This window comes from Tyto alba, unplaced genomic scaffold, assembly GCF_018691265.1.
Source record: "Tyto alba isolate M040663 unplaced genomic scaffold, T.alba_DEE_v4.0 Super-Scaffold_7, whole genome shotgun sequence".
Lineage (NCBI taxonomy): Eukaryota > Metazoa > Chordata > Aves > Strigiformes > Tytonidae > Tyto > Tyto alba.
Window position 1 is genome coordinate 30,701,531 of NW_024881328.1, and position 21,599 is coordinate 30,723,129.

Sequence of the window (21,599 nt, forward strand, 5' to 3'; positions counted from 1 at the left end):
ATAAGGGTACTTTTTAACAGTTTTCATGCAAGGAAGGAGAAAGGGATGAAAGAGGGGAGAGATGTGTTGCTTTACCTACACTGGCCTAGTTAAAGTAGCACCATTTTTGTGTGTAGACAAGAGCTTAGGAAATGTGCAAGGCTTAGTCTGGGGGACAGGACTTTAAAGCAGTCATTGAAGTCTAGTGTCAGTTTTCAAGGCTGAAGAATATTATTTTATTTAGGCTTCTAGACCAGCCTTGCTCCAGGAATGCACTTAGGTTGTTTTTAAAGCAAACATTAAATCAATAGCCTGGTGTTCTGCTCTGCTATTTCTTGCCAGAGCCTAAGGACCACACATGGGTTTTCCCTCCTCTTCGTCACACTGCCAGGCATGCTCTCGGGTAACGGCGGGCAGTTCTTGTGGATGAATGCGGGGAGGTTCCAAATGGCCAAACACGCATTGGACATCTGGGCAGTTTTTGCTGCAAAGTATTTTCCGTCAGGCTTCCCTCCAGATATTGCTGTGAAAGGAGCAACTCACACAACCCTGTCACAGATTTTATCCAGCCTCTGACTTCAGTGGGAGTTTTATCTGAGTAAAGCTTGAGTAGGAGTCAGTCAGCTTACCTCACCATTTATAATGTTTCTGGTGGAACCGAGGGCTGTGGTTTTCATTTTGTCCCTGGTGAATACCAGCCCAGAGAGCAATGGAGCACTGTGCCTTCCTGCACATCACTCCAGTGGTGGGCCTCAGCTCACGTTTACCTGGAACCTTGCTAGGTGCAAGAAAATTACTTACTTGCCTCCATCCTGTGCTGGTAACAGGGACTTCACTTAGAGTAGCAGATACTGAAATCTCATCCATGAAGTACTGACTTGCATCTGGGTACCCACTCCTGACTCCAACCAGCCACCATCCTCATGAGGTGAATAACAACCTCTGGCCAACTACTGACCTCTCTTGAACCAGTGACCCAGAGGCAAATGCTCTTTCTGCTCTCAGCAGCTCCCTGAAGCCAGGCTAGCTCTTCTCCTCCTGCAGGGCTTGAAGCTGAACCGTGTGGTAGGAACCAAGGCGGGCCTGCAGTTAAAAATGAAACACACATTAGCAAAGAGGAGAGAAACAGGCTGAAATTGGAAGTGACCATTTCGTGTTTGATGTCATTCAGAGGAGCCTGCTCTTCATTTAGGACATTAATAGTTGTAACAGAAGCTGTAATATTTCAACAACAGTGGTGATTAGGAGCAAAGAGGCAGCTAATCTCCATCTAAAAAGAGCTAACTAGCCCGTCCTTTAGCCCTCACTGCACTGTCACATTTAAATACCATGAATATTCACTGCTTGGCACCCAGCTGGCAGCTGAGCTGTTTTGACACAAAAACCTTCAAACTCAAAGAGTTTTTAATCAGTCTGCAAGAGAGAGAAGAAGAAAGTGAGAGAAAGAAATAGGAACAGAGAAAATGAATCAATGAGTTCAACAGAGGGGGGGGGTGGGGTTACCTGGAATCCAGTTAACCCCTTTTCATCTCTGCAGCCACAAACACTGCCTCTCTGCAGTTCTGCAGCCCCTCTCCCAGGCTGCAGGGGATGAAGAAGGGGCACCCCATCCCTCCTGGGCACCCCATTCCTCCTGGGTGTTCGATCCCACCCTGGAGCTCCAAACCCCCAGCACACCCCATCCCACCTGAGTGCCCATTCCCCCTGGCTGCTCTGCTTCCTCCAGTTTCTTCCAACTGCCCCATTTTCTCTGGCTGTCCCATCCCACCCCAATGCCCCTTGCCTCTGGAACCCCATCCCACCCACCTTCCCATATGCAGAATGCATTCCTTCTTGCTGCCTTTGCTTGTGTCCTGGGGCGGGGCTTTTTTAGTCTCACCCTCGGCTGTGTTTGTGACTGGTTACCAATATGCTTCTATTACAGGCAGTACAGTTTCACTCTTAATATGTGGTGTGCTTTAGAGCAGTAAGTCTTTGCCTATGGAATTTGCACCTCAGAAAGAGGTTTGGCTGTGTTAGCAGCTGCCATCTCTAATATTCTTATCGGTGTCTCAGACTTGCCTGCAGCCCACACAAACTCCTTTGCTTTAGTTTTTGCAGCAGGGTTAACCACATAGCTACAAACATAGAAAATCTTGCCTTGTCCTGGAAGAAACAATCCCACAATACTCTGCAGGCCCAAGTTTCACCAGCACTGTGGATCTGGGCAGTGAGGGATCACCCAGTAGTCCCTATTTAGCCTGGATCATTCCTGTACACACAACTGCATTTCTGTCAAACTAGCCTGAGCACACAACACAGGGTTTATGCAACTTCATGCTGTTATGTCATCTTTGGTCTGGTTGTGGTGGACAGTTTATGCCTAATTTGACAGGAAAATAGGGTGTCATAGGCAGACTGTACCCAGCCTACTGCAATGCCTTGCCATGTAAAACTGACTTGTCTAAATTTTCTAAACACATTTAACTTGGTGGAGTGAATTTGTGCTGGATCCGTGCATCATGTCATATGGCTGTGGCATTTTTGATCTAATACTGGGAACCACAAAGTCAGATTTATTTTATGATCAAACCGCAGCCTAAGTCTCGAAACTTTGTGGCCCAGACTGCAGACCTCAATCACATATGGGGACTCTATACTTGTACCTCAGCTGGCTACATGTTCAGGACACATGGGAACTTTCCTAACCTACTGTGTCTTCAGTGAGTCTGTTGTGGGCTTAAAACACACATAAGGTCATCTCATCTGCCTTCAGGTCTTTAAAACTGAGCTACACCTCAAAAGCCAATGTCCTGGTTCCCTTAAGGAAAACCCATGGAGAAGTAGAGTATAGAAGCCTGGGACTAATTTAAGCTGATTACTATGGCCACTGCAAAGGATACTGGTATGCAGGAGCGGTCTAAATGAGGTGGTACTGTGCAGACCTTCAGAGGCAGGCCAGTGCTGAGGGAAGGCAGTGCAGATGGAAACGAGAAGGCAGTTGCTGGAAATGCAGGCTAGTGAGGAAAATAAGCAGCTAGCACTGGAGGAGTGAAGTGGGTAACTGCATCCTACTGGCAGTGTAACAAAGATCTGGTGGGTGAATAAAAAAGAGCAGGGTTAGAGAGGAGCTTGAAGGCCCTGCTACATGGTGTTGATGGAAGGGGTGCCACAGTGGAGGGACTGAGAGAGAGCAGTGTGGTGGCAATGCTGTGTGAGTCAGATCTGCACTACTGATCTGTCTGGAGTGGAGGTGGAGCGTTATGGATGTCAGGGAAAGACCACAAGGAGAAATTAATGTAACCAAGATGGAAGATGAGAGTTTGGGAGCAGGTTTTTCCTGTGTGGCTTCCCCATATCTAAAGCTAGTGTAAGGTTTATTAGGAGCTACTGAAGCTGTGGTGACTTTCACCAAATACAGCCTGGGTTCCTCTGGGAGGAAGAAGTAGAAAGATTTGGGTTCCACATTTCATTAGTTCTCTCAAGATCCTCTGATGCTCTCCAGACTCAGAGATCTCACCCAGCACTTTAAAATTTACAAGCATGCACACAATAGCCAAATGTGCTTTGTAATCTATTCCCAGGCAGCAGCTAAAGTGGGTTTTGCATAGATTGGTACTTAGTCTATTCAAGTTGATAATTATTTTGAATGGTATACTCCCCATGAAGCATGCCTGGAACAGCATCAAACCCTATGGGCTGTGGGAGGCACATCCATCAGCTGTACTCCAGGATGTGCTCTGGAAAGGCTCACAGCTGGATAGGAGGATCCATTTTCCTATATACTTAAATGAGAAAATAGCATGCGCTTTTATTCAGTTTCTTCTTGCCAACATCTGGCCACTACTTACAATGAATTTGCACAGTTGCTATGAACTGTATCTGGTCGTGCTTCCTTCACCTGTGGAAAAATGTGAGAATATAATCATCCAGTACAAAAACAAGGTGTTCAGCTAATATGTGTCTCAAAGACCCTAAGGATATGGATTTGGAATGTTTTAGAGGAGGTGGATCAAAAGTATTTTACTCGACATTCACCTACAGTCTTCTGTTGTTTGATTCCATCATATTTCCATATAGTTAACACATTCTGTATTAGGTAAGGAAAATGCAGGCTGAGCAGCAGGTAGCAAAGGTGTGGAACCAGCAACACTCATTTACCTGAGTCCACCCTCTCCCCAGCCTGCTGTGAGGGGAGCACGGTGCTGTTGTGCTGGTTCTTTGGGGGTGGGAGGCTCAGGTTAGACATAAACCAGAAGTTGAAGCCATCTGTGGTCATTAAAATTCCATGACACCTTTTGGTACTGAAGCAGTTGGTGCTAAAACTAGCCCACTTGCAATACAAGGCAGGCAAGCTTCGCACAGCCCGGTGAGAGGCTGCCTCGTGAGGTTTGCCGGGTGTGTTTTCAGCCTGTGATGGAGCATGGGACAGAGCCCCATTCTGCCTACCCAGAAGTCACTAATCTCAGAGCTGGGAGCAGAGTAGCATCCGTATGACCAGGAAACATGCTGGCAAGGAAAATGCCAAGTATGGAGTGTCCAACACGCTAATAACAGCTCCGTTGTTCCTGCAACCGGATTTACTCTCACTCAGTGGTGCTGGATGGTGTCACATACATAGACAAGGCTATTTGCAGGAGATAGAATCATAGAATTGTTCGGGTTGGAAGGGACCTTTAAAGGCCATGTAGCCCAACCCCCCCAAAAAAATCTAAACATTTTTTTTGGATCCTGAGGATCTTTGCAGCAAGCTGCACTGTGAGATGTAGCCTGACACTCCAAGGGTATCCTATGAAGTAAGAAGGGTCTCAAGCTCGTGTTGTAAGTTGGATAACATCTTTGTGGAGGAATCCAAATTTGGGGTGAAAGTAAAGGCCCTCCAGAAAATGAAGTCCAAACCACCACATAGAAGGGTAGAAAAGGGTGGTGGTGGTGGTGAGGACCTTTACTGACTGTTTACAGACCCCATCCTCAGCACTCGCTCTCATCCCCAAGTCGCCCTGCTGTGCAGTGACCCAGAGCAGGAACCAACACAGCTGAAAAATAAACATTTTTTTTTTCCTCGGGTTGTTTTTTATCTGGATCAGTTCTCTGGTCACATTCGCCATGTGCTACACAGACAGCATGCTGGCATGGCTGATGGTGCAGAGTATGGGCAAGGAAGCAATGGGGAGTGGAAGGGGAGCAGCATCGCTTAAAATGATGTAAGCAGCCCTGTTGTCAAAAATACAACCACAACCTGATACCAGAGCCTGCCTGGAGTGCTCTCCTTGGCGTCAGGGCTGGCCTCAGTTTGCACAGAAGGGGGGAGGGGTACAAATGTCTCTCTTAGAAAAGCTGCAGAAATTCTTGAGTAACCAGGGCAAATCATCCCAAAATGCTGCTACTGGGACTCTGCAGTTCATGCATAAGGATGCTGGAACCTTGTGAAACTTACTGGTGTGACATCCTGATACTGAAAAACAAGAGCGGCCTTTATGTCTTGGTTCCTTCCTGTCTATCCTAACTCTCTTGCAGAATTGTTTCTTCTCTGTCCTTCTCTGGGAGAGTAAAAAAAATCTGACAATTCCCTTTGCTCCTTCCTTAGCACACCCCGTGTGTCAGGGAGCTTGCTCACTGCTATTGCCCTCTGTTAGGAAGGCGTTGTGTCTGCACCCCAAGGGAAGAGCTGCTTGGTCTGGCGTCATCGGTGGAATCCCTGTGGCCCTGTCCTGCGCCAGCCGCCGCCCAGGGAGCGAGCGCAGCCGCCCTGGATGCTGGATGCCCTTTCTGTCAATGGTTGCTGTATTTCATCTCTCTGTGCTGCTGCTTCCCAGGCAGCATGTGATCCTCTGCGGTATGCTCTGGCTTCTATAGGGAACAGGTTAATGCTATAAAATGGTCTTTTATGGAACCTCTTGGCAACGCAGAAAACTTTCCCATTGCCAGGGTGTTCTTTTTATTCAACAATTTGTTCCCAGAAAGCAACCCATTTAACCAGATTTTCTCTATTAAGGGTCTTCAGCTGCATTTGTTGTTTTTTGAGCTTATTCGGTGTGCTGCAAACTGCAAAACAGTGTCCTACAATAGATTTGTCTGAGGGAACTGAAGTGTATACTGCTGTGATTCTGCCTGCTGTGGGAGCTCCTTGAAAGCCAGATGTCACATTCAAATAGTAATCTGTGTTTACAAACACATGGCCACACATACTCAATGCTTTTTAGCAGCCACCAAACTAAAATAAAAATCCTGCAGTTTTGCTTCTCTACCCACCTGCCCTGCATCCAGCCAGAGCAAGAGAAGAATGTTTCCAGAACTCAGATGGGATCATCTTTTATTTAGATGAGGAAAAAGAATTACTGTTTGCAGAGGGCTGAATTTAACTTCCCAACTGGGGCCTCTCATCTGTAAATTCTTACAGACAGAAAAACACCAACTGCTAGCAAGATAATCCAATTTCCCTTCTCTCACACTCTGAGGAAGACAGCCTACCCCCCCACGACATGCTGGGTTTCAGTCTGGCAGAACTTCTCCCGGACCACTTTACCCCCGGCAAGATCCATATCAAAGCTTCAGCCCCCCAGGGTCCATTAAAAGGCATTTATTTCTGCATATTCCGGGGGGGTGGGGTGGGAGGTGGGAGGGTGGGGAAGAGGGGTAGAGGAGGCAGATAACTTTATTCACAATGCAAATAGGCTGCCCTTACTTTCAACCCTTCCTTCAAATCGGGAGATATTAAAAAAACATGAGCTCTTCTAAAATAATAAATACATTAATTCTACTGGATGTTATATTGCTGGTGCCTCCAGAAAAGTGCCCTGGCACCATTTGATGGGAAAATCCAGTGAAGTCTGTTAACTCTGCTCTTGTCCTTGCTCCCTGAAATGCTGTTAATGTTCAGTAGAGTGGGCTGAACCTGTATTAGAGTACTTGGTTCATTTAAGAAAGATTGTTAGCAGGTAGTTCTGCACAACAGGACTAAGATGCTTCGAGGAATGAGGGAAAGTCAACCCAATTCTCTCTACAAATCTGAAGTGCTAGTCTGTGATTTACTAATGGGGAGCAGTGAGTTATTAAGCTCATCACAGCGCAGCATCCTGCTCCCCTAGTCCAGAGGGAACCAGCTATTAATAAATCAGAACCCAGTGCTAAGCTACAGGGATAAAAGGATCTACATTATTATGAAAATATTAATATCTGGAAGAGCAGATTATCATCTAAATGGGTTAAAATGAGATAGTACCATTGTTTAGAAGAAATGGCTTGCTTCAAATCTCATTAGAGCTGTAATCATCCTAGCAATGGAAGATATCTTCACACCCTTGAAATTGCTTTGAACGCTTGGTAAATGTGGTGATCATGCTGGGGGATTCAAACATCTGCCCAAGGCTTGCTTTTCCGCTCAGTGTCAGCTGGAGGATCTGCCTGATGGAAGCAGAGACCTCAGGTACAACTGAAGGGGATGATATTCCTCCTGAAGGGTGTGCAGCTCCTGGAAGCACTGCACTCCCTGCTGAAATGGACATTGCCCAGAGACACCCACGACTGCAGATAAGCTCCTCTGCTCCACTTCCGTCCAAAACTTTATCCAGAGCCACAGGGGAGGTGGGTGGAAACCTGTGAGGGGAGGCTATGTTCTCCCTCCCGCAGAGCAGAGGGAACTCCACACAGCAGTGCCTGCTGTGAAGTGGCAGAACAAGGTGGGGTCATATTCAGGAGCTGTTTCCTCCCAGGCCAGGGCCACAGAGCAGCCCCTTCAGGGGCACCTCTGCAGTTGCCTCAGGTGCTGCCTGGTGTGGAGCATCCAGCCCTCACTGCTCACAGCATGCTTCCCTCCAGGCCTGGCCATTTTTTCCTCACCTGTACTAAGCCAAGCAGAATCTGCCCCAGCAGGGGCAGTGGTGCAGCCTGGCACATACAGGCAGCTCCCTGGGAAAACACAGGGACAGCGAGTGACCTGCCTGCCTTCATTCCTCACACCCAGATGATAATGGTCCTTTCTCTGCCAGCTGGGCAGCTGCTTTCCTGGGCTTCTCTCTATCACCTTTCAAAGAGTTTATGGTTCTCAGGTTACCTCCTCACTCAGCCCCTAAGGCAGCCTCCTCATTCTGCTCACAAGAGCCTCAGGCATGGTCCCAAGCTTGGGGCCTCACAGCTATCTTCAAGCTTGTCTCCCAGCTCTTTCTGCACAGGATCCACAGTGAGATCGTCAGCATCCCGGCTCCCACGTCTCTTGAAGACAGTCCTCTTTCAACTGAATTAAATATTTCAGCTCTGTGTCCAGTGAATGGCTTCTGAGAGGGTTTTGTATAAAACAGACATTTTAGCACGTGAGAAGCCTTCAGTACCTACCAGGGAAGCATGGTGTGGTTTGTCCTGTAGCTTTTCACGAACTGCAGGGTGCAGGTTCGTGCAGCTTAGCCCAGAGCTCACCAGCATTGGCACAGTGACTACTTACATGCCTAGGAGGAGATCTGTGCAATGCCATTGTGTTTAGCTCACAAGAATTGTTCCCAGACTTCATCATGAGGATAGTTGGCCTTGGCAGTACTGTCACACAGTGATAAACTCAAGAGCCCTGTTCAGTGGTGTAAAATCTTTGCATCATTTTTATTTTAAATCTAGTGAAAATGTCAGATGGCCTGAGACTTCACTAGCAAGGAAGGTTCTACAAAGAAAATGCAACACCCATTCCTGATGAGAAGGCCGGAGCCAAAGTCAGACTGTGTTGCTCAGAGCTGTTATTTTCTTTTGGCATCTGTGGCACTTCCAGGTTAGTCACCAAACTAAACTTTCCAGTGCATCCTCAGGGAAGTGCCCAGTCAGGCCAGTGGTCTAGTTCATGTTTGCTTTATCACAGACCCACAAAACCTGTACATTCATAAACAGAGACATTACAAACTATGGCCCAGCTGCCTAGGGGAGGCTGGCGAGTAGAGTTCAGTCTACTCAAGATATGAAGGACCTTTGTAATGCATAGTTCTGCTTTTCACAGATGTTGAGACTATTCTTTGCATTAATGATAAAGTGGATTAAATGTGCTCCATTTTCCTAGATAACGCCCTTTCTGGAGTTTCACTGGGACCAAAGTGGATCTGGCATTTAAACTGAAGAAATCCCTGTTTAGTGTGTAGGAGTCTCTGGAGAGGCCACAGATCTGCATTGCAGCTGTGAAATACGGCATCTCCTCCATTGCTTATCTGAGATCTATGCTTCTCCTGGGAAAATTTTGCCCAAAGGATTCAGCCTTTGCCAAATTTTCAACTGGATTTTGTTTGTTTATTTTAAATTTCTTTTTAAACATCTGAAACCAACAAACTTTAAAAATGCTCTAAATCTATCAACTTGAGTTAATCCCTTAAAATAAAATAGTAAAAAAATTAATTCCTCCAGGCTTCTAACTACTATTTCTAAGACTTAGTCTAAAATGGATTAAAATGACTGAAATTCTAAACCCTGAAAAAATGGAGTTTAATTGAAAAGAATCAATGTTTTTCTTTTCTCCTGTAGTATTGCACCTGTTCATGGCATCTAATTCACCTGAATTTTAAAATGCATGTGTGTGTAAAATGCTGCTCTTCAGACATTTGTGCGCACTTTGCAGTAACAAGGAACTCAGGTATCTGAGGAGCAAGTCACCCAGAGCCAGCTCTGCCTCATCTCCTTCCAAGTCAGACCTCCAGGAGAGCTTTCCCCGTGTCTATGCTCTCCTCCTTCTTCATGTCTATACTAATTTATCATGCAAAAAAACCAGGGCAGGGATGGAGCCAGATATTTTAGGTCCAGAACAACCTCTTTTCCAAGGTTTCTACTATGCTGAAAGGCAGAATTTTGATATGATGCTACACGGACCCTAGAGGTGGTGTCTGGCTACGAATGCAGTTACATCTCCCTCTGCTTCAGGGGTACTCCATGCAAGTGGGTGGGCTGGGCTCTATAAATAGTGTGTACTAATTCATATTCCAGTTTATAAAGAGAGATGGTAGAAAACACACAGCTACAATCTATTCAGGGAATTTGTTAATATTAGAACCTCAGGGAATAGCTCTGCTGACTTCATAGACATCTGTTCATAGGAAACACCAGTTCAAAAACAATTTTCTCAGCTTCATTATCTTAGCAGTACAGGCATTACAGGTGAGGATGATGTTACCGGCCCTTCCAGTCCTAATGCAGGGTCATTCTCCCTGGTACAGAGGTGTAGGTCCACAGTTTTTTCTCATAGTTGCGCAATACATAGACATCTGCAGCACGTGAAACACTTGGGCGTCAGCAATCATAATGAAGCCTCCAATATGAAACCTCAAAAAAGTACACTCCCCAAGGACCCCCAGTCCTCTGGATAAGATTCACATTGGACTCTAGAGATGTTAGATGGAGATCTTCCAGTATATCTCAGCAATAAATATGTTTGTCCTGGAAATAGCTTCAACTGCATATTTTGAATAAAATACTTTCGCTTTGGAGAGTGCTAATGGTCAAGTACCTATAGGTTCAGTACATCTGAACTGCTGTCCAATGTAATGTATGGCCAAGACTGGAGAATCCCAACTTTCTGCCTGTTTCTGGTGGCTATCCAGGGAATATGGTATTCACCAAAGAGGACAGTGAAAAGGAACAACCTTCTAACATAACGTGGATTCTGATGTTTGTATATGCATCCAGGCTGTTGCAGAGTATACAATGGCTATTGTCTTTGAAGAGCTTTGCTACACGTTTCTGGGCTTTGGGATATTAAATAGAGAACAATCAGTCCCACTATCGGCAAATAACCCTCTAGGAAATAAATACAGTAAAAGAGTTAAACTTGTTTTAACAGATATTGCTTGTTGATATAATCTCAAATTCAGAGGTTATTGCATTTGAAGAGCTCTTCTGGAACTATTCAGAGAATACGCAGGTGATGGGGTAAATGGGTGGAATATGATTTAGCTTGAAAAGAGCTGGCTCTGTAACAGTACATGTTTCCAAAAAATATATTTAATCTTATGACCAGCTGGATGAATGTCTTGCTGTGATACAGCAGCATCACGGTACCGTACGTCTTGAAGATGACCCTGGCTCCAGCTAAAAGACTCAGGATGTCGTGATGTGCTGTTCAGGGCCAGTTTGCTGTAGAGGAAAGCAAAATTCAGGGCTGGACCCAGACCCAGACTCCCCATTCTCCTGCTGCTGGGAGCACTCGTTTTGCCCTACTTGTTTGACTAGGAATGAATGGGACTGGTTTGGTTTTCTTCCAGACTGTTTGTACTTTGCCTCATTATAAACTTCACCATGTACTGTCCTTTCCCCTGCCTTATCTCCCTGTCTCCTTCAAGGGCAAAGCAGGAATGCAAGAGGGGTGCTTTTGCTCGGAGCTGTTCTGAGCTGAGAGGACAGGTAAAAATGACCCTTTCTCCTGCTTGGTGTTTCAAACAGCTTCCGCCAGCGGGGAGGGAATGTATTGAGAACGTGTGAGAGAAAACACCGAAAAGGGAGAAAAGGCACAAAAAGGGAGGGGGAGAAAAGTGCAGCAAGGAAGCTAGAGGCAAACTTAAAGTTGTGGATTATTTCTCACCCAGGCTCTAATTAGGAAGCCTCTTACGGGACTGTGAAGCTGTCAGGCTGCCAAATGTCAGCGTGTTTATCGGAGATCAGGCGAGTCTCCCGTCTGCAGCAGCTACAGTTTGGTGCCACAGTGCTCCTGGATCCTTCCCGCCTGTGTGACTTGCACTCGGCACCGTCACCTCTGGGGACTTTGAGGCACAGTGGGGGGGTTTCCTTCTCCCTTAAGAATCCAAAAATAAACCTTTTTCTGGTATTTGACCTCTTCATTCTGGTTCTGCGGGGAGAGGGTTAACCATAGGGTGCTGGGCCACTTCTGCAGTATGTGACTCAGGTTCCCAGGGAAATCCCCAGCTTATCTGATGGAGCCTGTTAGTCTGCTAATTGAATAAGCTCCTATTAAAAGTGCAATGTTTTTTAATGACTGCTAACAAAGGGCCAGATTCTGATCTGATCTTTTTGCTTGGGATCATTTTTGCTGATGGACCAGCCCTGCTCCTAATTGCAGCCATGGGGGCGGGAGGGAGGCAGCAGCCTCCCCAGTTCCACCCGCCACCCCAGAGCCCAGCCTCCCTCGAGAGCGCAGAGCTGAAACCAAAGCAGCAGCTCTGGGGCTTTCCTGGTGCCAGAGAGATACCAACTGGGCATCGAAACTTCTGCTTTAATGAGCCAAGACTTCATGAAGTGTAATAGGCAGGAAGCTTTTAATGGGGATCTTTAGGAAGAGGGAGAAGGCTGCAGTGCAGCCAGCAGAGAAAAGCATTTGTTGGGAGAATACCAAGGACTCCATGAAACAAACGTAGTTGCTGCAAATATATAATAAACATCCAAGCTGTGCTCTGTGTGATTAACTTTCCCAGTGTTGAAATCATGTTAATTTGCTGATTCTGCATAGAAGGTGCTGTCTATGCATAGGAAAAATGCCGTGTATACCTCTGCATATGCACATTGAAACCTTAATTAAAATTATGTGCATTATATCTGTATCTCTTGTTCTCTATGGGAACTGACTTTGAGAAGATATTCTCCTAATAAGAAAAGAAAAAAATGTGGTTAGCAATTAAAGTGAACTTAGTTGGGTTCCAGGGTACTTCCGAAGGAAAGCATAACAGCTCTGATTCCAGCCAGGCCCCAGCCGCCCCGGGATGGGGTTGAGCTCTCTCACATGACCCTGTGACCACATTTGCCTTTCTTGTCTCACCTGAAAACTCTCAGTGCGTTTCCCAAGTCTGTGTGACGTCAGAGCCTTTAAAAGTTTTCTAATATAATTATAAGGAGATTTTTTTTTTTTTTCCTTGCTATCCAGGAATGAGATCTGGCCACCTTCACCCCCACGTGTCACCACACCCACTCAGTTCCTTTTTGTGTCCCTTTTTTTTAGCTCCTACAAAATTTTCTATTAAAATGCAGGAGCTTCTTTTAGAAGGTCCCACATAGTCACACTGACATTGAGCCACTGCTTTAAAAGTTTCATAAGCAATCCGTAAGTGGTGTTTTTTTCCCCCACAATAACAATAGCGAAGTGTCAAAAATCTCAAGCTCCAGTTACGAGAGGCAGAGTCTAAAACCCATTTCTCAGCCTGTTTTCTATTCCCCACTCCTGAGTTGTCAGATGCTGTGACATGGCTCCATCATGCCACAACTAGCAGTCCCAACAAACAGAAAATTATTTCCAACTGGCAAACACGCTGTTTACTTTCCAGAAAAATTGCACTTTCCCATCTGACAGCTGATCAAGGGATCTCCTGCTGCTGTCAGCATGAAGAAGTGTTTAAACACAGGGATGGAAGTTTAAACATTTTCTCATTATCACAGAATAAAAAAAATTTAAAAATAATCAAAAAATAAAGGCATTGAGACTCTCCGACCACCTGCTGTGCCGGTAATGAAGCGGTGTCACATGACCAGCCGGCAAGGGCTTTTATCTCTGCCCCAATATCATTACTGAAGTGACACCTGTCACATGACCCACATCAGGGCTTTCATCTGGGCTCCCCAAATGCAGCTCTGGCTTGTGAGGAGGATTTTCCTGGTGCTTTTTTCCCCCCCTTTAAAGAGCATTGCCCGCTTACACCATTACAGACAGGGGTTTGCAAGTATTAAAGCTCTTGGATTTTTTCTTGGGGATATATAATTTGGCCAGCAAACTTGCTCTGGGCTGAAGTAAAACAGAATCTTGGCCTGGGAAAGAAGTTATTTCATTTACTTCAAGATGTTTTTAAAGCAAATATTTAAGTCTGCTGTTAAACTCTCTTTACATAAAAGAGGATGTTAAAGGATTTCTTCAAAATCTCAGATTTCTTTTTATTTTCTTATTAGCTGGTGAGGAGAAACAGTATGATGACCCTTGAGCACAATGATCTCCATTTACATGCACTTCATAAACTCTCACCTGCTTTACCAAGGCTTCCTACCCCTGCCAAGAGAAAGTCTTTTCTGGAAAAAAGGAAAGGTCAGTCCTGCACCTCTCTGCCAATGTCTGGGATTTTTTGTGAGGTCTTCAACAGCAAACATCTAGATTTGAGATGGGCCCACATACATGATAGCAGTACTGAGAGCTTACTCACCAGCACCCATTTGGTTATTACCTCAAAAGAGAACATCAAACATCCAGATGTGACAGGGGATGACCACCCACGTCAACTAGATGTGAGCAGGTTGGAGATAAGCAAGTCTGAACTTCATGGCTTTTTCCTCCTCTTCCTCTCCCACTCCACACTCAGCCATGCATGAAGTCTGGTAGTTCTCTGACCCCTTCATAATCTGATTCAGCTCACTAAAGCAACAAAAAACTAACTCAGCAAAAGAGTTAATAGTTTTCCACCTGTTTAGTGAGTTAAATCTGCTTGTCAAAGGTTTAGAAAAGTTCCAGAGAGAAAAAGAAACCGTGAAGCTTGAAGCAGGGAGGTAAATGGGGGAAGCAGGACTGCTTTTTTGGGTGGCACTAATTTGGTGCCTGAATTCAGATGTGTTTCTTGTTACCTACTCTTCCTGACTCATTACAGTGCTAGGTCCATTATCACTGAGAGTTGTTGCCCCTGAGATTGAGCAGGGCAGGGGATGGAAAATCTGAGATCAGTAGCCCTGATGTAAATAGTACACCCTTTAGTTTAGGAGAGGAATGGTTCTAGGGCAATTTCTCTCTGATCTGGCATATTTAAGGCATTGGGCCTCCAATGTTGAGTTAATGAACAGAAAAGTGCTGGGTTGCAGCACATCCTTTTTCTAGGGTCTTCCTGGATTTCCACCCCTGCAGACACAGAAGTAGGAGATATCATTCCACCCTTTGGCAATTTAGCATAAGAACTTTGGCCATTATGGGGTAGCAGCTATGTAAAAGAGCAAAGCCATTCTCTCTGCTGCTCCAGGGCAGAAGAATTTTACAACTGATGTTCTGGATATGAGGAAAGTGATTCAGTTCCCATCATTAGATCCCTCACTGCCCATGCATAAAAAATCCTTTCATTTAACATATCTTGAGCACTTAGTGGCTCACAATTAGGAACATCCATCCATAACCATTCCATGGCTGGCATCAAAGATCCTGCTTCTTCACTGCTCTTAGCCCAGCCATCTCCAAGAGTGCAAAAGGAACGCAGAACACCCCTGTCCTAACTTGGGCATCATTTACAGCCGCTCTGAACATGCATATGACAGTGCAGCATAACTCAGAAGTGGAGAGCTATCTTTTACCTGTGCAGCCAGCTATCCACTTTAGAAAAGCTTCGTATTTGTACCAGTTCTTAGAAACTTTTGCAATGCGGCAACTAGTGCCAGTGTGCTTAAGAAGTATCGCTTTTCTTCTAAAAAGGTTCCAAATGCCCTTCTCTCCACAAATAAACCTGCACATGGGAATCTGACACAGAGATACATGCCTAAGTAGAACTCCATAGGATACTCTAGTCTCATCTTGCTTATACTGCTGTGAGGTCACTCTAACGTTATTCCAGATTCATTGCAGAGTAAATACAAGGCATAAGGTCCTAATATTGAGACAAATTTCTGTTCAGCATTGCAAAGGGAGGGCAGGCATTCACACTCACTTTGAGAGTGGCTGGTGTTTGGAAGATCTGGGTCTAGGTCCACACAATCTAGAGGTGGAAAGACTTTTGGGACATAGCTTGCCTTTTCATCAAGGCAGAGAACTTTAAGGACTGTCACGTAACATAAGGAATACCTCTTGTCCTCTTATCTGAGCAGTGCCTGCAAATAGGCTGTGCACTCTTTTATGTAGCTAATCTATATGTTCCTGCAATTATGTCTATAGCAAGGGCAAAGGGGAACATAAACTGTTGTGCTGCTTCCTGCCCAGATCTGCAGTGTTTGGTTAGCAAACAATGGACTGGGGTGGTGCTGGAGATGTAGCTCCCTTACACTAAAACGTCACCTTCCAGCTCTTTCAATGGCTGCGACCCATTTCTCTGGTGTTTCCCCATAGCTCCATGACTGGTTCTGTTCCAATGCCTCAATGCTCTGCATAGTTCTTGCTCAGAGAAGTTCTCCCAGTCATGCCAGTGACACCACTCAGATGAGTAAGAAGTATTCAAGAAAGTTTGCATGCCCGTATCTTAATGATTTATCTTTGTCTTCCTTTTCTTCCCAGATCTGCTGTGAGGTTACACCAAGGCTTCTGGTTTCTGATGTCCCAGAGCTGAGAAAAAGTATCCCAGATAACCAAAACCAAGCAGACTAATACAAGAACACAGTAAGTTACTTGCATTCCCGATTCTTCAAGGAAGAAATCTATGAGAAATTTCACAGTAACTGTAGTTGGGAAAGACCTCTCTGATTTCTCCATGTATCCTGATCAGCACTCACCTCAGATTAGCTTTCCTCTCATAGTCTGTCAGCAGCCCTGAGATCAAGGAGATTAAAACACCCTGGTAACTCATTAATGAGCCAGGACCCTCTGCCACAGCTGGACCAAAAATGTCCCATGTTTGGCTGCATCTTAATTCTTTACCATCTCCTCTCTGTTCATCAACACCTGCACACATTTGGGACCCGGTATAAGAGGACCCCTGAATTCAGCTCTAAGCAACCAGTCTGCAATGCACATGTCTAATGCTCTGCTGGTGTGGAACCAGTATGCTGGTAATCCTGTTAGTAATGGCAGAAGCTCCCTCTAGGAAATTATAACAAATAGTCTTAAACAATTCCTTTTGTTGACAACTTTATCCAAGAAACCATCTTCCCTGGAGACTTCACTCAACTTTTGACTAATCCCCTCCTCCCCTCAGGAGCTCTTTTGTTGAAAGAGATTGTAGGCAAACCCCAGGAATGACAGGTCTCTGTAAGCCTTGGATCAGCCTCTACATTCTTTCAATTGTCAGTCCCCATCTGTCCTGTTTGTACATCCATCTTCTGGTCCAGGGATCTCTCTATTAAGTGACACATGGCTGAGTTTATTCTGCAAGTCCAGTGTCCAGACTGTGCTGTTACATCTTCGTTGCCAAGTCAATCTTTCTGACATTGCTTTCTGAAAAACAAAAGGCAGGACATCTGCACAATTTCGCTCTCTCTGCTGAAAGGTGACTCTTAGAAATACCCCCCTGACCAAACTCTGCCTTTGTTTTATAATCTCAAATATTTTGTTTCGTTTTGTCAATATCAAGAGTTATTTCAAAGGTCCTTGGTGTAATGGAGGGTAGAATCTGCCCCTCTTGCAAAGGAATTCTGTTAGGATAAAAATCCATGGCTTAGATCCTGAATAAAAAGGAGAAATAAATCCTAATTACAAATATTCTGCAGAGCTACTGACTTCAGTTACTTTGCTTGTTAACAGTTGGTTTAAAACAAGCTCTAATCTTCCTGTAGATTCAGCTACACTTAGCTAGTACAGTAGCGCATACATGTAAGAGGCACTGCATTATTTATCTGCATTTTGAGAGGCAGCATGAGAATGGAAGCAGATTCCAATGATCCATACGTTCCTCCTCAGCAAGTAGAGAGAAAGGGGTGGAACAGGGTAGAAAACGGATGGAGTGTTGGCATGGAGCGTATATCACCCCGGGTTAGATGCCTGGCACTATCTCTTCCCTTCCGGAAACCGGGAGAACAAGGAGGAGACTGTGATGATGTTTTGTCCCTTGCTGTGTTGCTCAGGGCCCATGGATTCATGACTGAGCCTGGTATGTTTAGTTTTTCGGTTTTGTCTATTTTTGTAACTTAACTCAGGTTGGCCAATGAAGGAAGGCTGGCCAGTTTCATTATGTTCCCAGGAAATTCCATTCTGTCACGTGCCAGCGTGATGCTGTTGTGTTTTAGATGCCTATCTACCTCTGATTAGATTTTAAAAAGCATACAGAACCCCCTACTTTCCATTGGTAGCCTATTAAAATAACTAAAAAAATTACTGTTTCATTTATAACCTTGCTTGCATGTCTGAATCCAGATGCCTTTTTTAAAAAGAGAATTAATAATATGAACACCTTCACTTGTAGAATGTTTTCCTGTAATGAAATGCAGAAGAAAACTTGAGTTGACATTTAAGGTTGTTTAGTATGTTTTGGAGCAGCTTAAAAACGGGACACAAACACTTTGAGGCCAGGTTAATATGTATTTTTTAAAAATTAAGGATATCTCCTACTATTTTCGTGGTTTCACTATTTTAAATTACATATTTGTAAAATACTATCAAAATCAGTTAAAACTGGATAAATCCAAGTTCATTGAACACTGAAGCATGAGTGCCCTCCTCAAGTGACTTGTCCTAGAAGCCTTAGTGGAACTGACAATCAGCTTTTTTGGCAGGATTAGTTCCTCTGTGATCACAGAGAGGGAACAGCCGCCCTGTCTGCACTCAGCTGAGCAGGTGAGCAGGGAATGCATTCAGGCTGCCTCCAAAACCCAGTCTGGTCACAGGGCTGGCAGTGTCAGGTCCTTCTTGAAAGCGCTCGAGGCTGTCCTGTCTGCCTGCTGTTGTCTGCACCATGAGGGCAGATGGGGCAGAGAGAGGCTGTGAGACCAGGCACTGAGTGTTGGGACCTGACCCTATAGCAGGTACATGCCATCTACGTGCATTTGAAAGCACAGATGGGTAGCTGAGGTTTGCCCTGCTATCACAGCTAGGTTGACTCCTAGCTTGGCAGACAATATGACAGTCAAACTAATTTGGCCTCAAGATCAGTTTCCAGGTCTGCCCTGCAAGCACAGAGCCAGCCAGTGACACTGACTGGACACACGCTGTTAACAAATGCACAAGGTAAACAAAGAGAAAGGATATAATAAAAGGGTATTTTCTGGCAATTTCTTTCAATAACAGTGATTTTAAGTGATCTTTTGGTCTTCTGTAACAAAAGGAGATGAAAAATGTTGATGCAGAAGCATCATTTTGAGCTGTGTCATATTAAAATAATGATTAATTAAAAACAAGGATGTTATTATCTGAGGAGATTTTGCCTAGCTCTGCTCAGACTCCATTGTGTGTGAAATCAGAACAAGTAACCCTAAAATGTGAACTTAATAGACAAGGACAAAGGAAAACAAAGCAATTTGGTCAGTTTAAGCAATGGGGAAATGAAGCAATATTTTGACTGGGGAGGCATCAGAGGAAAGGGCATTGGTCTCAGACTTGGGAATATGACAAAACCAACCCAAACCTCCCATGACACCATTGAGCATTTTGCACTGTGGGCCATTGGCTTGCTGATCTCTTCTCTCTGAATGTGAGATTTCCCACTTTGTCCTCAGCCTGGGACGTCGTCATCCAGACCTGGGTATGAGTTCTGTTTCCCACCTTCAATGCACAAAGGAATTAATATGCTAAGGATGATGGCAGAAGCTTTGACAGTGGCAGCAATGCACTTACCCAAGAATTAGTCAGTCATCCCTGCTTTCTACCAAAACTTGCTTGAACCTCCTGAGAATTGGCCTTTTCGGTAAGAGGCAAACAGGTCACAGATTTCAGGTTGCAGTCTCACTCCTGGAACTGTGAGCACTGATTGTCCTGTGGAAAAATCAGGTTACAGAGAGAGCTGCAAAATGGTCCTTTTCCTTCACTGTGCTACTTTCCTAATGCTCTTCTGTGACATTAGCCACAATATAAACTAATTCAGGATCCTATTTCTCACAGCTCTGTTCCTTCTGATTTTTTTTGGAAAACTATTTCTTTAATGTAGGCACCCTTCTCTAGAAATTTCATCTATGGATTCTTTTCTTTTTTCTTTTTCTTTTTCTTGGAGCAACCAGCAAAATACTATTTGGTAGAACAGTGGTAGGAATGCAACCTGCTAATCAAAAGGATTCAAATGGATCTACGCACTGCCAAGCTCTCTCCTTCCCACCCAGCAGAGGGGGAAAAAAAGAAAAAGAAAAAAGAGATAGAGCGAAGGCACGGAGCTTCTCTCCTTCAGCAATCTCACAAACGCAAAACCTTCCACTCCAGTGACTCCTCATTAACTTACCAAATCTGACAGTCTAATTATCGTAGCTGCTTCACGCTTAGAATAAATAAATACTAAAGTGGGTGTTTAAAGAAATTGAGCAATGAAATTCAGTCATCTAGACAGTCAATAGAGAGAGAGTTTATTTTAAATTTTTATATTCTTATGTATTTATATCATTTTAGGAAAGATAATGAGATAGTTGTCTTTCAGGCTAATTGAGTTCGTAGGCTCATGGTTGCTTGCTGTCACAATCTCAAACTTAGCTTTAACTTTTGTGCCTTAGAAATCTGATCACTACATCCCCGCTTGCTCTTTTCTACTGATAACTGGGTGAAACAGAAGTACACCTGAGGATGGGAAACGACTACATGGGATTTCCAGTCCGGATGTTGTTCACAGGAAGCAAGACAACTAAATCTTCTCAGATTTGCATTTAAGAGTGTTGAAGAGAAAATGGAAGTTAAATAAACCTCAGATATAACTTGCAATTAGACAAAATACAGAAAAATGTCTGCTAACCTCTGATGCAATAGCATCTGCCTCCGTGAAGGGTATTAACAGCACTCCCCCCCAAAAGCAGTTTGTCTCCCTGAACAATGAGACCTTTATAGAAATTCTCTGGCCTGAGATCAATGGGAGTCAGAGCATTTGATCCATGTCTGTAGGACTTTGTTTCCACAAGTCATGTGGGCCAAACTTTGCGCCAGTTGTGCTTTTGCAAGAGCATGAGCTGGGGAGTGAGCAAAGGAAACTTTCCTTCTTTTCCCATCTTCCCCTTTGCCCTGTGCTCCTAGACAGGGCCCAGCACCCGCCAGCAGGATGTCTGCTCCAGGCGAGCGCCTGGGGAAGAGCTTGAGCCTGGCAACGTCTGCAGAGGCCTGTGCCCTTGGCATGCATCTGCTGTGATGTTGCAATGGCTCTTTCCTAGGTTGGTGGCTTAATGACAGACTACAAAACCTCAGTGGCCTGTCAGTATTTATGCAAGCAGACCTTCCACCACTGTGGAGATCAGGCCACATGAAGTGAGGGGTGTTTTTCCAGAGTTAAGTGAAGATTTGCTTTATCACCTCACAGAAAAGACTGCTTCTGGTTTAGGAATGACAGCTGATCTGCTGCTCAACACCAACTTTGGTTTATTCCCTTACTAAGACACATTATAAATCAGATTCATACACCTGGCAGAAACTTCACTTTCTAGGTGCCTGTATCTGATTTGCAGTGAAGAATATCCATTTGCTGTATACAGAGGTGGCAAAGCGCAGACGTAAAAAAGTGTAAGTGACTATATAAACCTTTTAGCTATGTAGGAGAACCTAGGGAAAACAGCCAACGCAAACAAGATGTCCATGAAAGCCAGCTCTTCTTTATACATGCCCTGTGATAACATCTACCAGCGCTGGCTAATCCTAACAGTAATGGGATTTTTTGGTAGGCAATGGCTTGCAGCCTTAACGTCCTCATTGCCTATGCTTGCTTTGCATTAGTTTAGATGCAACAGGCATTAAAATGACAGTGCCCTGTCAGCATCAAGCCTCCCTCCTCCTTCTTGTCTCTGATAAGCTGAATAGCGGGCTGTTTTAGGAGAAACGGTACAGTGTTATCACCGCCTGGCACACTGGTTTTGAACTTCTGGGCGGATGTAACGATCAGAGACCAACCATACCCAAAAGGAGCAAGTCCCTCCTAGTCAAAGCCAGGATCACATCCATGCAACACACAATCCTCCTCATG

The 21,599-nt window shown here is 44.7% G+C and overlaps 2 protein-coding genes across 2 annotated transcripts in view; one reads left to right on the forward strand and one right to left on the reverse strand.

The window, feature by feature from the left end:
* The first annotated feature begins 16,031 nt into the window (after positions 1 to 16,031).
* ALS2 (alsin Rho guanine nucleotide exchange factor ALS2) overlaps positions 16,032 to 21,599 on the forward strand; it is an 83,737-nt gene continuing 78,169 nt past the window's right edge. Inside the window, exon 1 of the mRNA XM_033010897.2 lies at positions 16,032 to 16,186. The gene's annotated coding sequence lies outside the window, so the exon portion shown is untranslated. The remainder of the gene's footprint in view (positions 16,187 to 21,599) is intronic.
* The window catches only part of CDK15 (cyclin dependent kinase 15), a 36,595-nt gene continuing 34,315 nt past the window's right edge, over positions 19,320 to 21,599 (reverse strand). The window contains 1 exon segment of the mRNA XM_009964892.3: positions 19,320 to 19,429. Within this exon segment, the coding sequence (XP_009963194.3) occupies positions 19,320 to 19,429 (110 nt within the window).